This window comes from Manis javanica, chromosome 5 (genome assembly GCF_040802235.1).
Source record: "Manis javanica isolate MJ-LG chromosome 5, MJ_LKY, whole genome shotgun sequence".
In the NCBI taxonomy this organism is placed as follows: domain Eukaryota; kingdom Metazoa; phylum Chordata; class Mammalia; order Pholidota; family Manidae; genus Manis; species Manis javanica.
In genome coordinates this window covers 91,990,571-92,009,405 of record NC_133160.1, presented here as the reverse complement: position 1 = coordinate 92,009,405, position 18,835 = coordinate 91,990,571, and the positions used below count along the sequence as shown (strand labels likewise).

Genomic DNA, 18,835 nt, shown 5'->3' with positions numbered 1-18,835 from the left:
AACAATGAAATTGTGTGCATTTTCATGAGATTCAACTCACTTTTTCATTCCACGCCCACAGTCCAATTCCAAGAAATGCGATTCCCAAAAACTGAAAGAAAGGAAAAGCAGTGTAAGTTTAAGGGTAAACACCTCATTTCTGCTGACACAAATACAAAAAGAAAAGTTTTCAATCAATTCTTTTGTCACTTTTACCTGGCTGATAAAAATACTTTTCTCTAAAATCTGAGTAACAATCTCTACCAGGAAAAGAAATGCTACAATAACCTGGATTAAAATTATTACAAGGTCGGGTAAAGAAAGCATGGTATATATATATATACACACACAACACTGTAGAATATTATTCAATCTTAGAAAAGAAGGAAATCCTGTCATTTGCAACACAGATGAACCTGAAGGGATGATGCTAAGGGAAATAAGCCAGACAGAGAAGATAAACACCACACATATCACACCACTTACATGTCAACCTTAATAACCAAGTAAGTAGAACTCAAACAAACAGGGAGTAGAAAAGTGGTTGTCGGGGTTGGGAGGGTGGAGCAAATAGGGAGAGGGTGGTTTTAAAAGAGTATAAACTTTCAACCATAAGATGACTGAGGCCTGAAGATCTAATGACCGTCGGCCCTTGAACATCACAAGTTTGAACTGAGTGGGTCCACTTACATGTGAACAAATATATGGGAAAAATTTTTGGAGATCTGTAAAAATCTGGAAAAGACATTTTCTTTTTTCTAGCTTACTTTATTGTAAGACTACAGTCTACAACACATGTAACATAAAAAAATATGTTCTAATCAACTGTTCAGATTATCAGTATGGCTTACGATCAACAGTAGGCTATTAGTAAGTTTGTGGGGAGTCAAAAGTTATACACAGATTTTTTGACTGCGTGTGGGGGGATCAGGGTCCCTTAACCCCCATATTGTCCAAGGGTCAGCTGTTTAACACAGTGACTATAGTTGGTAATGCTGTGAAATTTGCTTGAGAGAGAATTGAAATGTCCCCACCAAAAAAAGGTAGTTATGTGAGGTGATAGATGTGTTGATAACTTGAGGGTGGGGAACCCCTTCACAGTGTCTATCAAATCATCATGCTGTATACTCAAATTATGAAGACCAACAGTAAGGTAGGAGCTTGAGTAAAATCAGTGACATCAATAGTATTTAATGCTGCCTTTAGGACAGGAGAGGAAACAGTGTGTGCCCCATAAGCCCAAGCCCAGAGTTCACTAGAAAACGGGCAATCAGGGGAATGAACTGAGAAACAGGCCTGGTCGGGGAGGGCCCACGGAAGGAAGCCCTGGTATGTCAACAAGCTCTTTGTCACTCCTTCCAAAACCTGAATCTTGCCAAGTCCAAAGTGACCCAAAGGAAGTTCCTGGATGCTTCTTTTTTCAGAAAAACCTAAACACTTATCTAGGAGTTGAACAGGCTTCCACAACTTGGCTTGCTCTCAACTCAGGGAGTGCCAGAGCCTCACGGGGCACACAAATAACATGAGATGAGTTAAAGAAGAACCCAGCACAAAGGTGCCTCTCATAATGAACTTCGTATCTCACAGTGTTCCCAATGGCTGCACTGAGTTCGGGGGAGCAGCTGGGGATCAGGGGTACGGACGCCCCTTCTCAGTTAGCTTTCACTGTATTCCATCTGCTCACACATACACATTTTCTTCCCACATTTTAACATCTCTGAAATTGGGATTATCTCATAACATTTTCTGTCCTTGATTGCACATGTGTCTTATATCAGGGTGTCACAGGTCTGATGACTGTTGTGCAGGCTGTCTGCCTGTGAAGAGCTCAGTGATCAGGCCTGGGTTTAACTGGCCATGAGGAAAGACACATCTTATTCCTCATCTTTATTACCAATAGTAACCCTGAATTTCCTTTCCAAACACTGAAAAGAGAGTGGGCAGGTTGATGAGCAGTTTCAGTCTGATGGCAGCAGTGCACACTGTTTATTTTACTAACATCTTGATTAAGTGAAATGTCAGGAAAGCTGCCCGGTGAGAGGAGTGTGCAGGGAAAGTGGAATGAGGTGGTTTATCTCTCAGTTTCAGGGAAATCTGAGACCTGTCCACCTGGTGAGGTTTTCTGCTGTTTGCAGGGGGAGTTGTGCATGCTTTATAGGCATCAGCTAACAAATCCCAAAGGGGCTGGGAAAACAGCAGGAGTAGAGGGAAAAGAGGGACTAAGAAAACACAGATGATTGACTGCCCTGAAAATGGGGTGATGTTTTGAAAAGCAGAACTTCCCAAATCTCCCACAGTTATCTGACGCTAGTAATATCGAACACAGAGCATTCAGAGCCCCGACACAGAAAAGTGTCAGTAAGTGATTGATTTGGCAAACACCGAAGACCCCTTTCTCCCTACTTTTCCCCTTACAGGTTTGAAAAATGTTTAGAAAGATATCTTGTCTTCAAGATCGCGGCAGAAAATGGTGGTCAGCAACTCTACCACCCAGGTCAGAGGTCTATTTCTCTTGTTTCCCAGTCAAACCAACAAATGAGCCAATCCCCCAAACAACTCACAGGTCCCTTGTGATTCTGTTGCTAAAAAATAAAAGTAATTCAGCATGTTACTTCCCTGTTCATAGGTCCTGGGCACAATAGGGTAACAAATGACAAGTGTGTACACAGGATTCCCTCCGACAGAGAAATCAGAGCACTTGACTTCGCACATATTGACATCAAACTCATCCCAGAGAAACACCTGATTTCTAATGCTAATGCCTCTCATGGACAGATGCTCGCTCATCTTCCCAAGGCAGTGTTTAGCCCCAGTGTCCCCACAGCAGTGGGGGGATGTTGCAGCAGCAGCCCTGGCAGCCAAGGAAGGCCCTGCCCAATCGCCAATGCTCATTTCTCATTGTCACCCGCTAGGCGCTGTGCCTAGTGATCTGTATGCAGTGCCTCTCTCAAGCATCACAAAAATTTAAATCTGAAATAGGCACCATTATCTTAACCACATTTTAAGAAAGAAAAAATGAGGCTTACACAGCTTAATTTGCTCAGAGGCATCCAGCTTCTGAGTGAAGGAGCAGAGGTTTGAACCTGGGGTAGTCCACCATCACAGCACGTGTCCTTACCAGTCCTGATAAAGTCCCGTTCTCCCTCATGGGACAGAAAGTTGAGGCATTAGGTTAGAATTATATGCAATATGACAGGGACAGCATAGCTCTTGCAGCAAGTGTTGAAGAGGTAAAAAGATGGAAATCTCTCCCCCACGAAAGAACTGTTGCAGAACAGCAATTCCCCACGCTGGTGTCAGCAGTGGCGTGAAGCAGAGCAGGTAAAGTCAATGACGGTTCAACTTTCTCCTCCTCATACAGAGTTCTCCTCCCTTCTGGGAAGACTTTGAAAACTCTTTTTCTCTCACAGATCATATAAACATGCTGGAAACCAATGGTTCTCCACTAACAGGAGACAGAAAAAAAACAGAATTTAAAGAAGACTCACAATTTCCTTTAGAATCTTGCTCCAATGTTTCCTGTTTAAACTGTGACTTTCCAAACAAGTTTTAAGAATTTGGAGAAAGAACACTGGATTTGAAGTCAAGGAACACACTCAATACCTAAGCAAGCAAGTGGTACAGGGCCAGGGCCTCCACGCACACATACCTTCTGGGCTACATCACTAGCAAATATCCTCCCGGTTACTCTCAGCCCATGTGTTTTATTTTAAAGTCAAGTCGTCCCAGCTTTGAATAATTAAACAGAGAAGAGCAAAAAAAAAAAAGGAGACATCATGCAGCACTCAAGGTACATGGCGTGTCCCCTTCCCCACATCCCCACGAAGAGAGACTGTAAACCACCAGACCAGCCTCATTCTGAGACCCAGAGGCCAGCTTGCAGTAACAGGCAAGAACACTGTAGTCAACCCTTTATTCCTCTGAAACAAATAAAAACAGACCTGAGGCATCATCCCACATGGCTGTATATGAAAAAAGCTAGTACCAATGTTTGTCCCACCCAGCTTTTGATATTTTAAAATAAATAACAATTTTGCCAATATTTGTTGAAGGCTAAGTATGAACTGGGGACTGAGTTTTACATGATTGAGCTGAACCAGCGCTGCCTAATACTGCAGCCACAAGCTGCTGAGCATATGAAATGTGGCTAGTTCAGCCTGAGATGTGCTAGCAAGTGCTACATGTGCACTGGATTCTCAAGACCTACCCTGAATAAAAATGTAAGATATTCCACTAATAGTTGTTTTATTATTGGTTGCATGCTGAAATGATAATACTTTGGATATACTGGGTTAAATAAGATACATTATTAAAATTAAATTCATTTGTTTCATTTTACTTTTTTAAATACAATTATGGGAATATTTAATTATATAGGCGGCTCACACTGTATTACTAATGGACAAACTGGTCTACAGTGTCCCACACAGTATGCCCTGTGTTTCCCCTCTCACAGATAAGGAAACTTACTAGAAACCCTAAGTCTCCCAAGAGCCCACAGGTGCCTAAGCTGGCTGGTTCCGGATATCTGACCCCTCAGCCCAAGCTCAAACCATTTTAATACTTTCCTAATGTACATAAAATGTTCATCCAGCCAAATAAGGGAAGAAGAATTATACTGAACCTCTTGTCCCAGGGCTCAAAATGTCCCTTTGATCTCCTGGTGTTCAAGGCAAAGAAAGGTATGTTTTCCTCACTGGAAGTGAGACTGGCACTAGGTGGAAACAGGGGCATGTAGATGGGAGCTTGCCAGGCTTAGCAAAGCCAGAGCCAGCAGAGCTGACCCTCAGGAGAAGCTGGAGAGGAAAACAGCCCGAGGACATCCCCAAGTGGCTGGATACTAGGAAGTGCCTGGGTGCTTCTGCCACATGGGGCACATCTGTCTGCTTTTCTCTGAGGCCTAGGAAAGGTAGATTTGTCCCTTTACCTACTGTTTTCATCCTCAGTGAGCCTTCAACATCTTTGAAATGGACGAGTGCTCCATTCTAGCTGACACAGAAAAGAATTCTTTCCATTCACCCATGCATCTGCAATCTTCAAACAATCTTGAGTTCGTACTTGTACTAGGCACTACTTTTCTCTTGTGATAAATGAAAATAAGAGAACAGCAACAGTTTCTGCCTCCAGTTAGCTTACAGTCTAGTAAAAGAGAGTGATTTTAATCAAATAAAGCAAAAAAGACCAAACTGCCTCTAATTTAGAGGGAGCTATAAAGGAGAAAAAAATAAGGCTGATACAGACTGTAAGACAGGATTTGACCTGGATAGAAGGCTAGGAAGGCTTCCCCAAATAAGGGCTGAATGACCTGGGGTTTGAAAGATGAAAAGACATTAACTGGCAAAGGAAAGAAGGAACACTGTTTTAGGCAGAGGAGGAGAATGTGCAAAGGCCCTGTGGTCAGAGAAACAGAGCAAGTAAAAAGGTAATTGGTTTGGCTGGTGCACAAAGGATGGGGTGAGGGTCAGGTATGGCAGGTTTGCAATTAGAGAGGCAGGCATGGACCAGCCCCTGCAGAGCCCTGCAAGCCACATTATGGAATTCTGCCATTACCCTAAGAGCAATGGGAAGTCGTTTAAGGACCATCTGGGTGTAGTAGGCTGGGGTGCAGTGAGGAGAAGGGCCTTTATCAGATTTGGTCTTTGGAAAAACAATGTCCTATGCTGCAGGAAAAATTAGAGAGAGTCCAGAGTGGACACATAGGGATTAGAAGGAGGCAGCTTTGGTCATGCAGACAAGACCTGATTGTGTCATGGACAGAAATGTGATGAAATAGATGGAATTGAGGCTACTTAGAAGTAAAACTGACATTTCCAATGGTGACTGGATATGGTGATGGGGGACACAGTGCACAGGGTGAAGGAGAGAGAGAAAGAGATGTTAAGAACAATGTCTGTTTTTCTGGCATCTTCTACATGGAGACAGTTGCTCTTCAAACTCCATCTTATGTCCTCTCCAACAGAAGGAACTCTGGGGTGCCAACTATGTAACTGGCTTGAGATCTAGTGGCACTTCTGAAGGACAGCTTTCTTTTATGGGCATTTTGGCAGCTATGTGAATTCTCTCTGAAGCAAATTTCAGCTTGTGTATTTTTGAAAAATAAGTTGTTTAAACTCTACATACCTGTCTACCACCCCCTGCTACTTCTATTCATAAAAGGAGGCAGTTATATATGGGTCTACATTAAAGTTCACAGCTACCTCTTAAATGGACATTTTCAATCCTCTGCTTAAAAAATAACAATTACATCAAAGGCATGTACCCAGCATTCTGCAATGAGACTCAAAATAACAACGTGGCAAGGTAAACAGGACAGGGGACAATAAAAATCTGGTCAGTCTGCTCACCTCAACTGGAGCCTCAATAATATTATCATAAATAACAATGGAAGGAACTGTTGTTCCTTCATCATTCTGATGAAGTTATTTTAAAAACTGTTAAGCACTGCCTGAATAAACAGGAGAGATTTGTTGAAAACATTTGGCACAGAAGACAGGAAAGAGAGAGTGCCATTAGGAAAGACGTATCTTCCTGAAACTGCGAACATGTACTTTCTATCAGATATTTTCTGACACTTGAGCGTGACCAGCACTCCTGCTCTGGCAGGGTGGGTGAGGTGCCGCGGTCCACACGAGCATGCTGAAGACTTATGTTAACAACATACACGTTTTATTTACAGAGTGGGGCTGGTTTCAGGAATAAAAGCCTTTGGGTATAATTCTTGCCATGTCAAAGCAGTAAGCCTAGGCTGGTGGAAAATTCAATACACAGAAAGTCTATCCCAATTTTGCCCCTGGGTCCCCATGTCCCAGTTTGTACACTCACACTGTCTGGAATCCTCACAAGAAGATGGCGTGACAGAGAAAGCTCCAGCTCCTAAACAGGACATTCCCCATTTGAGGCAGGTCCCCCTCTCTCACTTTACTTTGCCCTTCATGAGGGATTAAGCCGCCTCCATGTGGCCTGAACACAAGCAGCCTGCAGACCCCAGGCTCCAGTGCTCCGTGGTTCGCAGACCCCAGGGAAGGCTCTTCATTCACCCAACACATATTTACTGAGCATCTACTATGTGCCAGGCATTCTCCAGGGGCTTTGGATAAAATGGGAAATGTAGCAGACTGTTTATGCTATTATGGGGCTAAGATCCTAGTTAGGGTGTGCGGAAGGAAAGGCAATAAAATGAAATAGAAATGAGATGGGAGCATGGGATTTTAGGTGGTCAGAAGCACTGTGGGAACTGAGAGCAGGGCGAGCTGACCGAAACGCGGCACAAGGTAGAGAGAGCCGCTGCAGCAGTGACAGAGCGGCCAAGGCAGGTCTCCATTAACAGAGTCACATGAAAGCAAAACCGCGGAGATGGAGGAGTTGGCTGGCAGATACTGGGGGAACAGTGTCCCGGGTTAGGGAGCAGCCTGGCACAGGCCCGAAGGCAAAGGCGTGCGCGCGCTGGAGGAACAGCTGCGGAGCCCGGGCACCCAGGCCGCGGTAACAGAGCCAGGCTAGGCTGGGCCGGGCTCAGAAGGGCTATAGTTCTCCTCAGAGAGAAAAAGCATCACTGGAGAGTTTCCAACTTCCTAGAACCCCGTGGTCCTCATTTATCAAATGGAGATGATAAGGGCCACTAAGAAAATGCACCAAACAGCCGTCCGCCCATGTGATAATGTGAGGACAGGCTGAGGTTCAAGGAGCACGCCACGCCACGGTAGTCACTACTCAGCCCTGCATGACTTGCCCCTCCCTGCCCCCAAGCATTTCACAGCCTGTGGCCTCTCCCCAGACCTACAATGGGTCAGTATGAAACCCTGCTTCAAGCCCTGCTTCTCCTGAGCAGGAGAAAACATCCTGTTCACAGTGCTCAGAGGCCTCCCTCTTCTGAACGTCTGCACCACTTGGCGGATGTACCCTTATGGCACACACACACCAGGGACTGGGGTGGAGTGATGTGCCCTGTGCTCACACAGGGCAGCCATGGGGCCTCTTAACCAGGGAGCATGTGCCCGTTTAAGGGCACAGCAGCACCTCCCCTCTAATTCATCATCTGCTTCCCCTGATACCAGCTTGAGGATCCTTCCAGGAATAGGGGAGGAAAGTATTTCTGTACATTTGAAAGAATGTACAACTGTAGTCAGAATACAGAGATCATATTTAATTTTGTATCTTTCCTATTTCTTATTTTAGCAATCTGGTTCAGGAATCTTGAGTGTGACTGGCCCCAGATTGCAAAAATCTACTTATTTTGAAATCCCACATTAAAATAAGGTTCTTCCCATCTTCTTGAAGCATCGTCTCTGCCCCTGACCTCTCTCCCTGTCTTGCATCATATTCTTTATAAATGAGTTCTGGTCTCATTATACCCATCTTTTAAATACAATACTTTGGGAAGAACATGGGATATAAATTATAACCAATATTGATTGGGGTAGCTTTTTCAATATACACCCCCTTTTTTGAAAACTTGTCCTGACCCTCAAAGGTGGACCCTGCAGCCTGTTGGTGAAGGAGGCTCCACACCCACCCTACCCTCCTCTCTAGACTGATGAGTTGACCAAGAGGGGACATGTGACTCAAGAAGAGCCATTCCACTAAATACTCGGCTGACACAGTCTCTCTTCCCCAGGAATCAGATATTGGGCATGGTGCTTTTTGTCAGCCTTAGCCTCCATTCTGCTAGAACAGACCAGGGTGCGTGAGAGAAAACGCAGGTGTAGAAAGCAGGAGAGAGACCAAGGGTAGCTTCCATTCCTGACCTCCCTCCACTGCACTTCCCAATCCTGGGTTCCCTACAATGCCCCAGGGTCTCTATCATATGTTGCCCCTCCCATCATAGCTCAAGTTACTTCAGGGGCTTTCTGTTGCCTGCATCCAAGACGGTCCTACAACATAAACACGAGACCAGATTCATTTCCTCCATGCCTCATTCTGCACCAAGCTCACATTAGCAATAAAGCATGTAGAACAGACATGAGCATGGATGATGCTTTAGAGATTCTTTGATCTGACAGAAGGCATTGTTCCTATTAAAAAAACTAAGTAGAAACTCTAGTGGTCCTGATTTACTGGGTAAGCTTGTTATCTGGTATAAGTATAAATAATTCAGCTACACATCCACCTGAAGAAAAGAGCTACCCTCTGCCTGCCTGTTGAATTCTGGAAGCAGAATGATCCAGCTAGAACCCAAGAAAAGGCTCCCAAAGCGAAGCCACATGCAGAGCCAGGGAAAGAGGTGAGTTAGAACAGGACAGGAGCTGCTCCAGTGGCTCCCAAGCATTGTGGACCCATTCTCTCTCCTGTTTTCCCAGAGAGGATAGAGAACTCTTTGCCTCTGAAGTTGGACTACACCAGGAGGAGGCCAGAGTGCCCCTTGAAGAAATGTCTACAGTCCAGGGACAATCTTGTGTGGAAATTCCTTTGTTAAAGCATGGAGCTTAACATTTTGGCAAGAACTCATAATCTGAGCTGGTAAAGGAAAGAAGAGGGGAAGGCCAGGCAGGCCATAAAACCCATGTTATTGGAAATCATGCAAGTGACGCAGGCACAGAGAAAGGAATGTGAGGGATAAAGCTATGCAATCTTGGATGGAAACATGGAGGCTGCAAGGTCACAGCCCACCAATGTTTGTCTGAGAAAAAGCCAGGCTTACACTGCCTCAGCTATTCCATCCGTAACTCTCTGATTAGATAAAAGCAAGGCCAAGAACAGACCAGAGATGTTCTGAAGGTAAGGAGAACTGACACATAACTCAAGTATTTCAAGCCACAGGCAAGAGAAGCAAGTTATCTACAGACATCCATCAGCCTTTGTGGGAATAAGCTCCTGCTGTCTGCTTTAAACGGCCAAGCAGCGCAGCTCCAGCTAATGGCTGCTTTGAACAGTTAATACTCTCAGATGTGTACTGTTTTTGTGTTGAAACATGTTTTTAAAAAAAAAATCTTAGGCAAGATGTAAAGGTTAATGTAAATAGAAATTAAGATAGAATTACTCTTTTTCAAAGCACAAATAGGATTGTGTAGTTCATTAAGAATCTCCACTGTATACTAGGTACTGTGCTAGGTGCCAGGGAGAGAAAGGGGAAATACGTAACCAATGATCTCTTTTCTTAAAAGGACTAACTGTTGAGGGGCAGTGGGTGGAAAACAAAGAAGTAAAACCACAACTCAGGCACAGGGAATGGAGCCTTCCCCGAGACGTGCTGCCATTGAAACCCAGAGGTGCATCTTGGGGATCACTGTGGGGTCAGAGGAAGCTTCCCAGAAGTGACACTTGAACTGTGTTTTAAAGGGAAGGACTGCAGAAGACCATCTCCTGCAGAGGACGTAGCTCATGTAGAAGGATCAAAGCTGGAAACAGCAGGTCCCTCAGGAGGCCAAGGCTGGAGCAGAGAGAGCTGAGCCAGGCCGGGTTCCCAGCAAGTAGTGCTTCTGGTGGTGGAGGTCCTATGCCAACAGCAGCACCCAGGAACTTGTTAAAAAAGCAAATTCCCAGGCAGCCCCTGACCCACCCAATCAAAAACTCTGGGTGGGTCCAGCAAGCCCCATCTTAATACACTCCAGGTAATGTGAAACCTGGCAAAGTTTCAGAAACCCTGGGCTAAAGGTCGGAAAGCAGGGGCTCTATCATTGCAGGCTTGTGTCACGGGGGCCAAAGCCCCGCCCAGCTACCTGAAGCCAGCCAGGGACTTTGGCAGAAAAGGGAGAGGATCAGACTGCACTTTATAGAGAAATCCCTCCAGCACGGCACAGAGAACGAAGTGAAGGGAGGGAAGCAGGGCTGCAGGCACTGAGACGAGCTGAAGGCTATTACAATACTCCTGGTTGCAACGACACCAGCCCCAAAAAAGGCAGAGGCAGTGGCAAAAGGATGACATAAGAGGAGAGCAAGGAGGGGACACTCGGGGACTTGGAGACAGGAAGCAGAGGGTGTAAGGCTAAGACCGTGGTGCCTTGAACCAGAATGCTTGGGTTTGAATCCTAAATATATGACCAAGAGCCAGTCGCTTAACCTCCCTATTCCTCAGCTTCTAGATTTATAAAATGGGAATGTTAATTTCTATGAAAGTAAGCTCCATGGGAGCAGGGATTTTTGTCTTTTGAGTTCCTTCTGTATGCCCCAACCTCAGAAAGATGTGTGGTTCACAGCACATCTTAAACACCTATGGAATGAATGAGTGAATTATTTGTGGAAAATAAGGAAGAGAGAATAACCTAAGAAAACCCTCAGGTTTTCACTTAAGAAGATTGGCAGGCTGTGGTGTCATTTTTGAAGTTAGGAATGCTGGCAGGGGAGAATATTCTAGGAGAAAGAGCAACCACAGAGTTCAGTTGTCAGCATGTTACTGCTCAGACCAAAGTGTCCCGGCACATATGTGAGGGGCAGGGGGCCAGACTGCAAGGCAGTTCCAGAATCAAACTTAGGTTAGAAATTGGGCTCCACCATTTACTGTGTGACTTCAGACACATAATTTAACCCCTCAGATCTCTATTTCTTCTTCTATAAGATACAGAGGTAGTAGCATGCATCACATGCAGTCATTGGGAAGACTAAACAGGATAATGCATGTACTTGATGATGAAGTGCACAGAGGGAGAGAGAGTACAAAGGCAGCACAGAGAGGGTGAGCAGGACACCAGGAAAGAGTGGCGTCACTGAAGCCCCCAGAGGGAGACTCCATCATGTGTAATCACACATTAAGGCAGGTTGAAAAGGGGGCTAGCTCTGCTAAGCAAAGGGGATGAAACAGTAGAGACTGCTTGTGATCTGTTAAGCTGAAGATAAAACATAGAGCAGCAAGAGAAAATTAAAGAAAGTAACTTCCCTTATTTCCAACTAGCCCCTGACCCCAGACACTACTGGCATCACCAGCAGTCTCCCCCAGTGTGGCTGAGCAAGACCCAAGACTAGCTGCCAGGGATGACAGTGGCCAAAAAGGAATTCAGGACCGGACTGGAGTCGCCTCTATAATGGCAAGTAATGTCGTTTTCCTTGTGTAGGAGACAAAGGGGAGATAAGAGTTATGGAATGTGTTTCAAAGACTAACAGACTGGGTGTCAGGAAACTCTAGGTTTCATGCCAACCAGCATGTTAACTAGCTGTGTGAATCTGTCCAGACACTGAATGATAGTCTCCCCATGCATAAACGGAGACCATACCAACCTTCCCCCGCTACAGAGGACAGGGTGACCCAACACAAGTGAAGGGAAGATGGTTTGAAAGGACATGTTATATAGATACTCAAGGTAATTAAAATACTATATTGTATTAATCTCCTAAAATAACACAGATATATGCTATAGCTACCAGCTATGTCACCTGGCACATACACAAGCCCTTGAAAACCAGTGTACATTAGTTGTTCATGCAATCTGTGATTATATGGGGTCTGCTTTCAGAGTGTTGGGAGATAATTTTCTTGAGTTTATGAACTTCTATGAGGAAGGGACTGATTGGAATTACAAGTGAGTCATTTGTTACAGACTATCTTTTCAAGGAAATTTATATAGCTGACAGTCCTGGAAGACAGAAATAATGTTTCCTTGCAGAGATCCTACAAAGGACCAGGCAAGCTTACTGCCCATTACAAAATCTTTGAGTTCCCTAAGCTCAGGATCCCCTCAACTCACTACATATACAGGTGTCAACTGGCCCTCTGTGCAGCACCCTATGGAACTTGGGGCTTGGGGAAAGAATATGAAAAACACTAATATACTGGCTACTGGTATTGATGAGATTAATAAGTTCCTATGTCTCTGACCTAGGCATCTGGGGTCGTTGCCAGCATCCATGATGTGGTAGCAGGGTAACTTGTTAACTGGCAGTAGGGCAAAATCTCAGACTCTTCATAGTTCTTGACATTAGTATTACCATTTTACAGAAGAGGGGTTGATGGTCCCACCCATCAGATTGTTCTCCAGCACCCATGGTTGCCTGGTCTGTCCTGTTAGAAGTCAGCTCAGAGCTGAGAAGGCAGGGGAGCTGTTATGTCATAGTTATTTGTAGTAACTATTTTTTTAACCTTGTGCAAATATTCTCTGTGCCTATGTATCTATGTTTTAAATTTTTATTTTTTGTTCTGCCAATAAAATCTACTTTCTTTTCTAGGAAACATAATGACATTCATGTGTTTTCTAGGGAAAAAGTGGTTACTTTTAAAAAACAAAAAGTGTTCCTAAACAGACATCTTTGCTATATTGTCAAATATAATTTTCATTTAACAATCTTCTCATTTAACTGTAAATATTAAAAATACTCCTAAGAAATAAGTACATATTTCAGGTAGATTTTGGTAAACACTGTGCCTTAGTTAGAAATAATTGTTAAAGAACATCAGGAGAATCTGACTTCAATTCTTTAGACATTATATAGAATGACATATATATATATATATGCTGCCTAACCTATCTGCACCCACTCTGCTCCAGCACATGTGAGCGTACGTGCAGGCACATGTGAGCGTACGTGCACACACAAAACATTTAAGCAAAGCCACTAGAGAAAACTATTCCGAGTAGGCTGACTTGTTAGAATTCAGAATGTTTCCTTAAAATGAAATCTTCCTGATAACATTAATAACAAAGGCATCCAAGAAATCACCTCTGAGAACCTCAAGTTCATATTACAACAGTAACTGAATTGTCTCCCAGTGGGCCTTTTGAAATGCTAAATCTTAAGAGAAATATGCTACATTCTAGAAATGCCATGTAGCCTTCTTAATACCTAGCACTGAAGTTACCATTCTGATCAAATCAAACAAGCACAGAGAGAACGATGGCAGCAGCTACCATCATTTCAAGCTTTTGATATTTCCACACTCATGCTGAAAATTCCCTTAATATTTTTACTGGATTGACATCACCTTTCTGATGCTTCATATTCAATCAAAATCTAAAACATCTTGAGAGATGAATGCAGGATACAAGGAGCACACCCCGGAGATCCAAATCTGCTGATTATCATGTGAAAGAAGGCCTAGAGGCAATTTGTCCGGGGTTGTGGATGACAAATCAACCTCCACATAAAATGCTCTATACACTGAGGCATCTGTAATCAGCCTTACTGGCTCAGTGACTCACAAAGGCTGGGGAGGGGGCTGCCTGAAAACAAAAGGCCAGCCTGCCGGCACCATTTAGTTTCTTATTCTGTATGTTCAGCTCAGTTTTCCCTCTTTCCAACTTTTCATGACACTATAAAAAGAAATGGAATGGATTCTTTTCCACCAAGAACATCATTGCTGCATACTAAGGAGAAAAGTATTGGCTTAACACACAACCCGTACAAACCATTAAATATCAACCTGCTCTCTCTAGTTAGGCATTTTTAACAGGGAAAATGGGTTTCGACAAATCACTCTTTTATAAGAGTTTATTACACAGGCTCTTGGAAATTAATTTACATATAAGACAAATTGCAGCCAAACCATTCACAGCTTCAGGGCGGAAGGCTCGGTTCTCAACAGACACTGACTTGGAAACTATCCATGTATGCGCAGCCCTGTGAAGTCTCCTTTCCTACTAGAACTGTTTGGAAGCGTCTCAAGATGAACAACAGCATGAATCATGTGTGAATAAACTACACCTATTTATTTCCTCTGGTTTAAAGATGCCCATAGCTGCATAATATTAAAATGATTTGAAAACATAAGACAATGTGCTGGAGATCAACATGCTTCTAAAATGATTTATTAAGTCAGTGGAATATATATACAGTAGGAATTATGTCTTTGAAGACTAAGATCATTGATATTTTCCTTAAGTTAAAAGGGATAGTATAAAGGAACCATATGAATCATGAATAGTAACACAGTCAACTGAGCATGGCCTTTAATGACAAATCATGGTTCAAATCCAGGCCCCAGCATTCACTAGCTGTGACCCCAGACAAGTTGACAGACTTCCAATTTTATTACCTGTAAATGCAGGCAATAATAGCATCAGCATAGGACTGATGTTCATGAGTTAACATGAAGAGAATTGATGGATTAAGATACGCTTTGTGGATATGTTTTATGTATAGTATACACTCAGTAAACACTATTATTTCAATTTAAAATGTTCTGGAAAAAGTCTCTTTCTTAAGCATTGAATAGGCTCATTTTTTAGAAAACAAACAGCAATTATCAGGTCATCTGTGTGTTATTCAATTAATCTAGCAGATTTTTACCAGAACTGAAATAGTATATACCGTGGGAAAAAAGATTACAAAGAGGATTTTAAATCTGCCTTTTTTTCCTTTTGCAAGAAATGTCTTTCCATTCTCAATATAAGATTTCATTTAAAGCTGTTTAACCAGAGAGGGTCGCCATGGGACAGTAAACCACTGACAACATATATTAGGTTCTCATTAATTTACAGAGGTAGCATAATGCTTATGAAAAATAAGCTGGCTGGGAGCCCACGATTTGCCCTTGAGTCTCAGCCAGCAGGGAAGTTTCATGCAATGTGATTAGTGAATGAGGAGACCCTGGGTGATTAATTAGTGCTCCATGTCAATCCTAGCAGACAGGCTTTCAGCCAGGAATGTGAAATTAGCCCCCTGATTTTAACTTCCTCATCTCAAAACTGACTTCCATGAGAATATGACTTTGTCAAGCACTTTAAATACTGAAGGAAGATATTCTCCAAATCTCTTCTAAGACAAATCCTGCTTCCTTTGACACACATTTTAGCGTTGGTAAATGGCAGACTGGACGGGAAAGAATATAAATAAGGAAGCTTGTCTGCAAATTCTCTGAGTACCAAATTCAACAAAACTACTTCATAAGACCCTGTAAGTGTTTGATGCTCCAAAGAGAAAAATGTGTCTATGGATGAACAGATGTAACGTAACACCTAAAGGTCCATTAGTCTCCTGAAAAGAAAATAATTATAAAATCTGCATCATTAGCTTTTGCTAGATTTTATTATGCAGTTATCAGTGTGGTTTTTATCTTCCATTGCTTGCTTCATTCGATGTTAAGTAATTTGTTTTTAATATGTAATTTCCTAGATATTTCTGATACATGTTTCATCCATATGTTTGCCAAGATAGATGTCGCTACATCTAGATTTGTTAGTTTATATTGCTGCACAGGCAGTTCTCTGCTCTCTATTACTATTTCAGTCAAGCTTCTTAAATTAGATTTAAAAGAGAAAGAAATAACTTTCCTAAATTAAGTCAGTTCCTTTAAATGAGGTCGACCTTTGGGTAGATAACTTGTGTAAACATAAAATGGGTCCTGCACTTCTCTAAGTCTCACCATTAGTCAGGCTCTCAGCATGGGGCTCCAAATGTGAGATGGGATGAATAGTTAAGACAGAAACACTCTAATCTGGACTATATAATATTTTCATTGTAGATGAAAGGCTCTACACTAACAATAAAATATTGCACATAAATACCTCATATATAGGATCTACAGAGCAGTGTACACACAAATATCTAAAAATGTCTTATGCTATAAAATGCACAGCTCATAGGCTAAAATCATTATCTGTTCTATGCTGCGTAAGTGCAAGGTTTAAAGATACCAGGCTGTGCTTAATCAGAGAGGAGCTGTTACTGATCTTTGCTCATACACCACTGAGCTGAATGAAGCCTCTGAGATACAGCAAAATCATGTCAGGACACAGAATTAAGAATCTCCATCTAGAAATCCAAATCCCAACCTGACACCATTCTTTTCCAGATACACAAAGAAACCAAGGCAGCCCAAGAGATGAAAACGTCCAGTCTAGGGAGAAGTCACGGCAAAAACTCCCTACTCCCCAGAGTTGACAAACTATAATTTTGTGGTTTTCAAATGTCAGCACAAAGACAGCAAAGCATCCAAGAGGCCTTGCAATTTAATAAACACTGAGGAGGGCTTCAGTCTGCAGGACACCCTGCTACATGTACAGGCTGATAAACGACCACAGGGACCAAGCCCTGACAGCACCTACCATCTAGTCACAGAGATAAGTTAAAATCCATGATTAACATAAAAGCCAATTTGTGGCAAATGCCATAAATGACATTGAGGAAAAAATGGTAAGTTCAGAAAAGGCCACCAGATGCCAAGATGAGAGAAGAGTTCAAGAAGGGGTATGAGTCTCAAGGGAGGGGTATAATTTCAAGAAATGGAAACACTGTTATATCCATGTTTTTCAACCAGCAGGTTTGAAAACATGTTACTATCAGTTTAGTGGGTCAAACTAACATTTCATCTTCAATGAAAACAGAATAGAATGTATTTCATGTGGCAAGATAGAGTACTCATGAACTTGTTTCATATGTAAAATGTATTTCCTACTGAGGGTTTGGTCAGAAAATTTGGAAGCCACTGTTTTGTTTTACAGAAAATTAAGAATGAGGCTGTCTATCTGGCTGGAAAATAGTAACTCAGTTATGAGGTCATTTCAGGCCAGACTGTCAAGGGTCAAGAACAAGGCATCAAAACATTGAGGTTTTATATTGTAGGGACAAGAGAGGACATTATACATTTTTTGCTTTTCACCTTTTTTATTTTTAAGTTTTATTGACATCATTCTGCTTAGTGTCTCGTGCACATGATCTCACTAAATTATAACAAGCCTCCTTTGAAGTGGGTATTATCATCTCCATTATAGAGGAGGAAAGTGAGAACCAAATAGATTACATAACAAGCCCATAAAATAAAGCCAGGTCTTTTTTACTTCAAAGCTCATAATATTTAAAAAGAAACAAAAAAGTTATGAAATGATCAGAGCTAGGCTTCAGGAATCTTGATCTTGCACCTTCAAACAGCTGAAGTGAACAGACTTTAGACATCTGTATTATTAGAGGGGTTTCTTTTGATCATTCAATTTCAGAATTTCAGATCAATTTAAATACACTCCAAATCCTAGGCAAAAAATCACACTAAAACCAACTGTTAAACTGCTCTTTCTTAATGACCCTAAAAAGATCTGAGTGAAGGTTCTTATTTCTCAGCAGCCACATTAGTACCCCTTTTACTTCATTCTGCAGCAGTGAAGTTAATGACTGTTATCACTTGAAAAATGCTTTGAAGAAAATAAAAAAATAGGTGTGAATGCAGAAGTCTGCTGAAAGCAGAAATGCTAACATAAAAGAAGTAACCCACTGCTCTCCTCAGACGCACTCACTCCAGCCCTCTGTTCTCACACCTGGACGCTCTCTCTGATCCTACCTACCTCTGGGAACACCCGCGAGGGTGAATGTTGTAATCTGTGAAGAGCACAGAGCTTCCCAGGGAAGAAAGGCTGGAGAAAGCCCAGATATTATCCCATGGGTTAGGGGGCTGAGAACATACCAACAGTTGACTTCCTAAAATAAAAATGGGAAAAAAAATAACCACTGATAGAATAATGGTATGTCTAATTTAAAGGGGAGAGAATAAGAATTTGGAAGTGTCTATAGCTAAGGAAGAGAGTATGGAAGACAGGAACAGTGAGCAATGAAGGTGAAATCATCCCCCTTTCTGATAAAAGCACACAAGAATCAAACAAGCTCCTCCACGTTGCCAGAATAACCCGACTGCCTAATGCTCAGAAAAACCAGAAGGTAAAAGTGTTCCTCTGTCCAATGTGCAGATCAGACAGAGAAATGTGTACTAAGAATCCAGCAAACCAGAGAGAGCAGCTGGGCACAGGACTGCCGCTGCTCTGCACACTCAGGATGATCTAGCCCGTTTCTTGACTGACATATGGACCCTCTTCAAAAGAAAAAACTCACTGACTTTCAATGCAGACTTAATCTACTCTTATTAAAATACTCCTTAAATATGTAGAAACAGAACACTGGTATTAAGTCTCAGATACATTTGTAAATCAACTACAAACACTAACCAACAGAACTAGCCACAATAATTAAATTTAACAGATGATGTGTTTTGCTGCCATTAATACACTGA

General features: G+C 42.5%; 1 protein-coding gene across 9 annotated transcripts in view; it reads right to left on the bottom strand.

Moving 5' to 3' along the window:
- The window catches only part of TSPAN5 (tetraspanin 5), a 156,866-nt gene that overhangs the window by 30,590 nt on the left and 107,441 nt on the right, over nucleotides 1–18,835 (bottom strand). For 8 of the 9 annotated variants that reach the window (XM_073237271.1, XM_073237273.1, XM_017656220.3 and 5 more), the window contains exon 2: nucleotides 41–91. In XM_073237271.1, the coding sequence (XP_073093372.1) occupies nucleotides 41–91 (51 nt within the window). Of the gene's footprint in view, nucleotides 1–40; nucleotides 92–3,005; nucleotides 3,045–18,835 lie in introns of those variants that run through there. The other variant, XM_017656221.3, reaches the window with a different exon arrangement.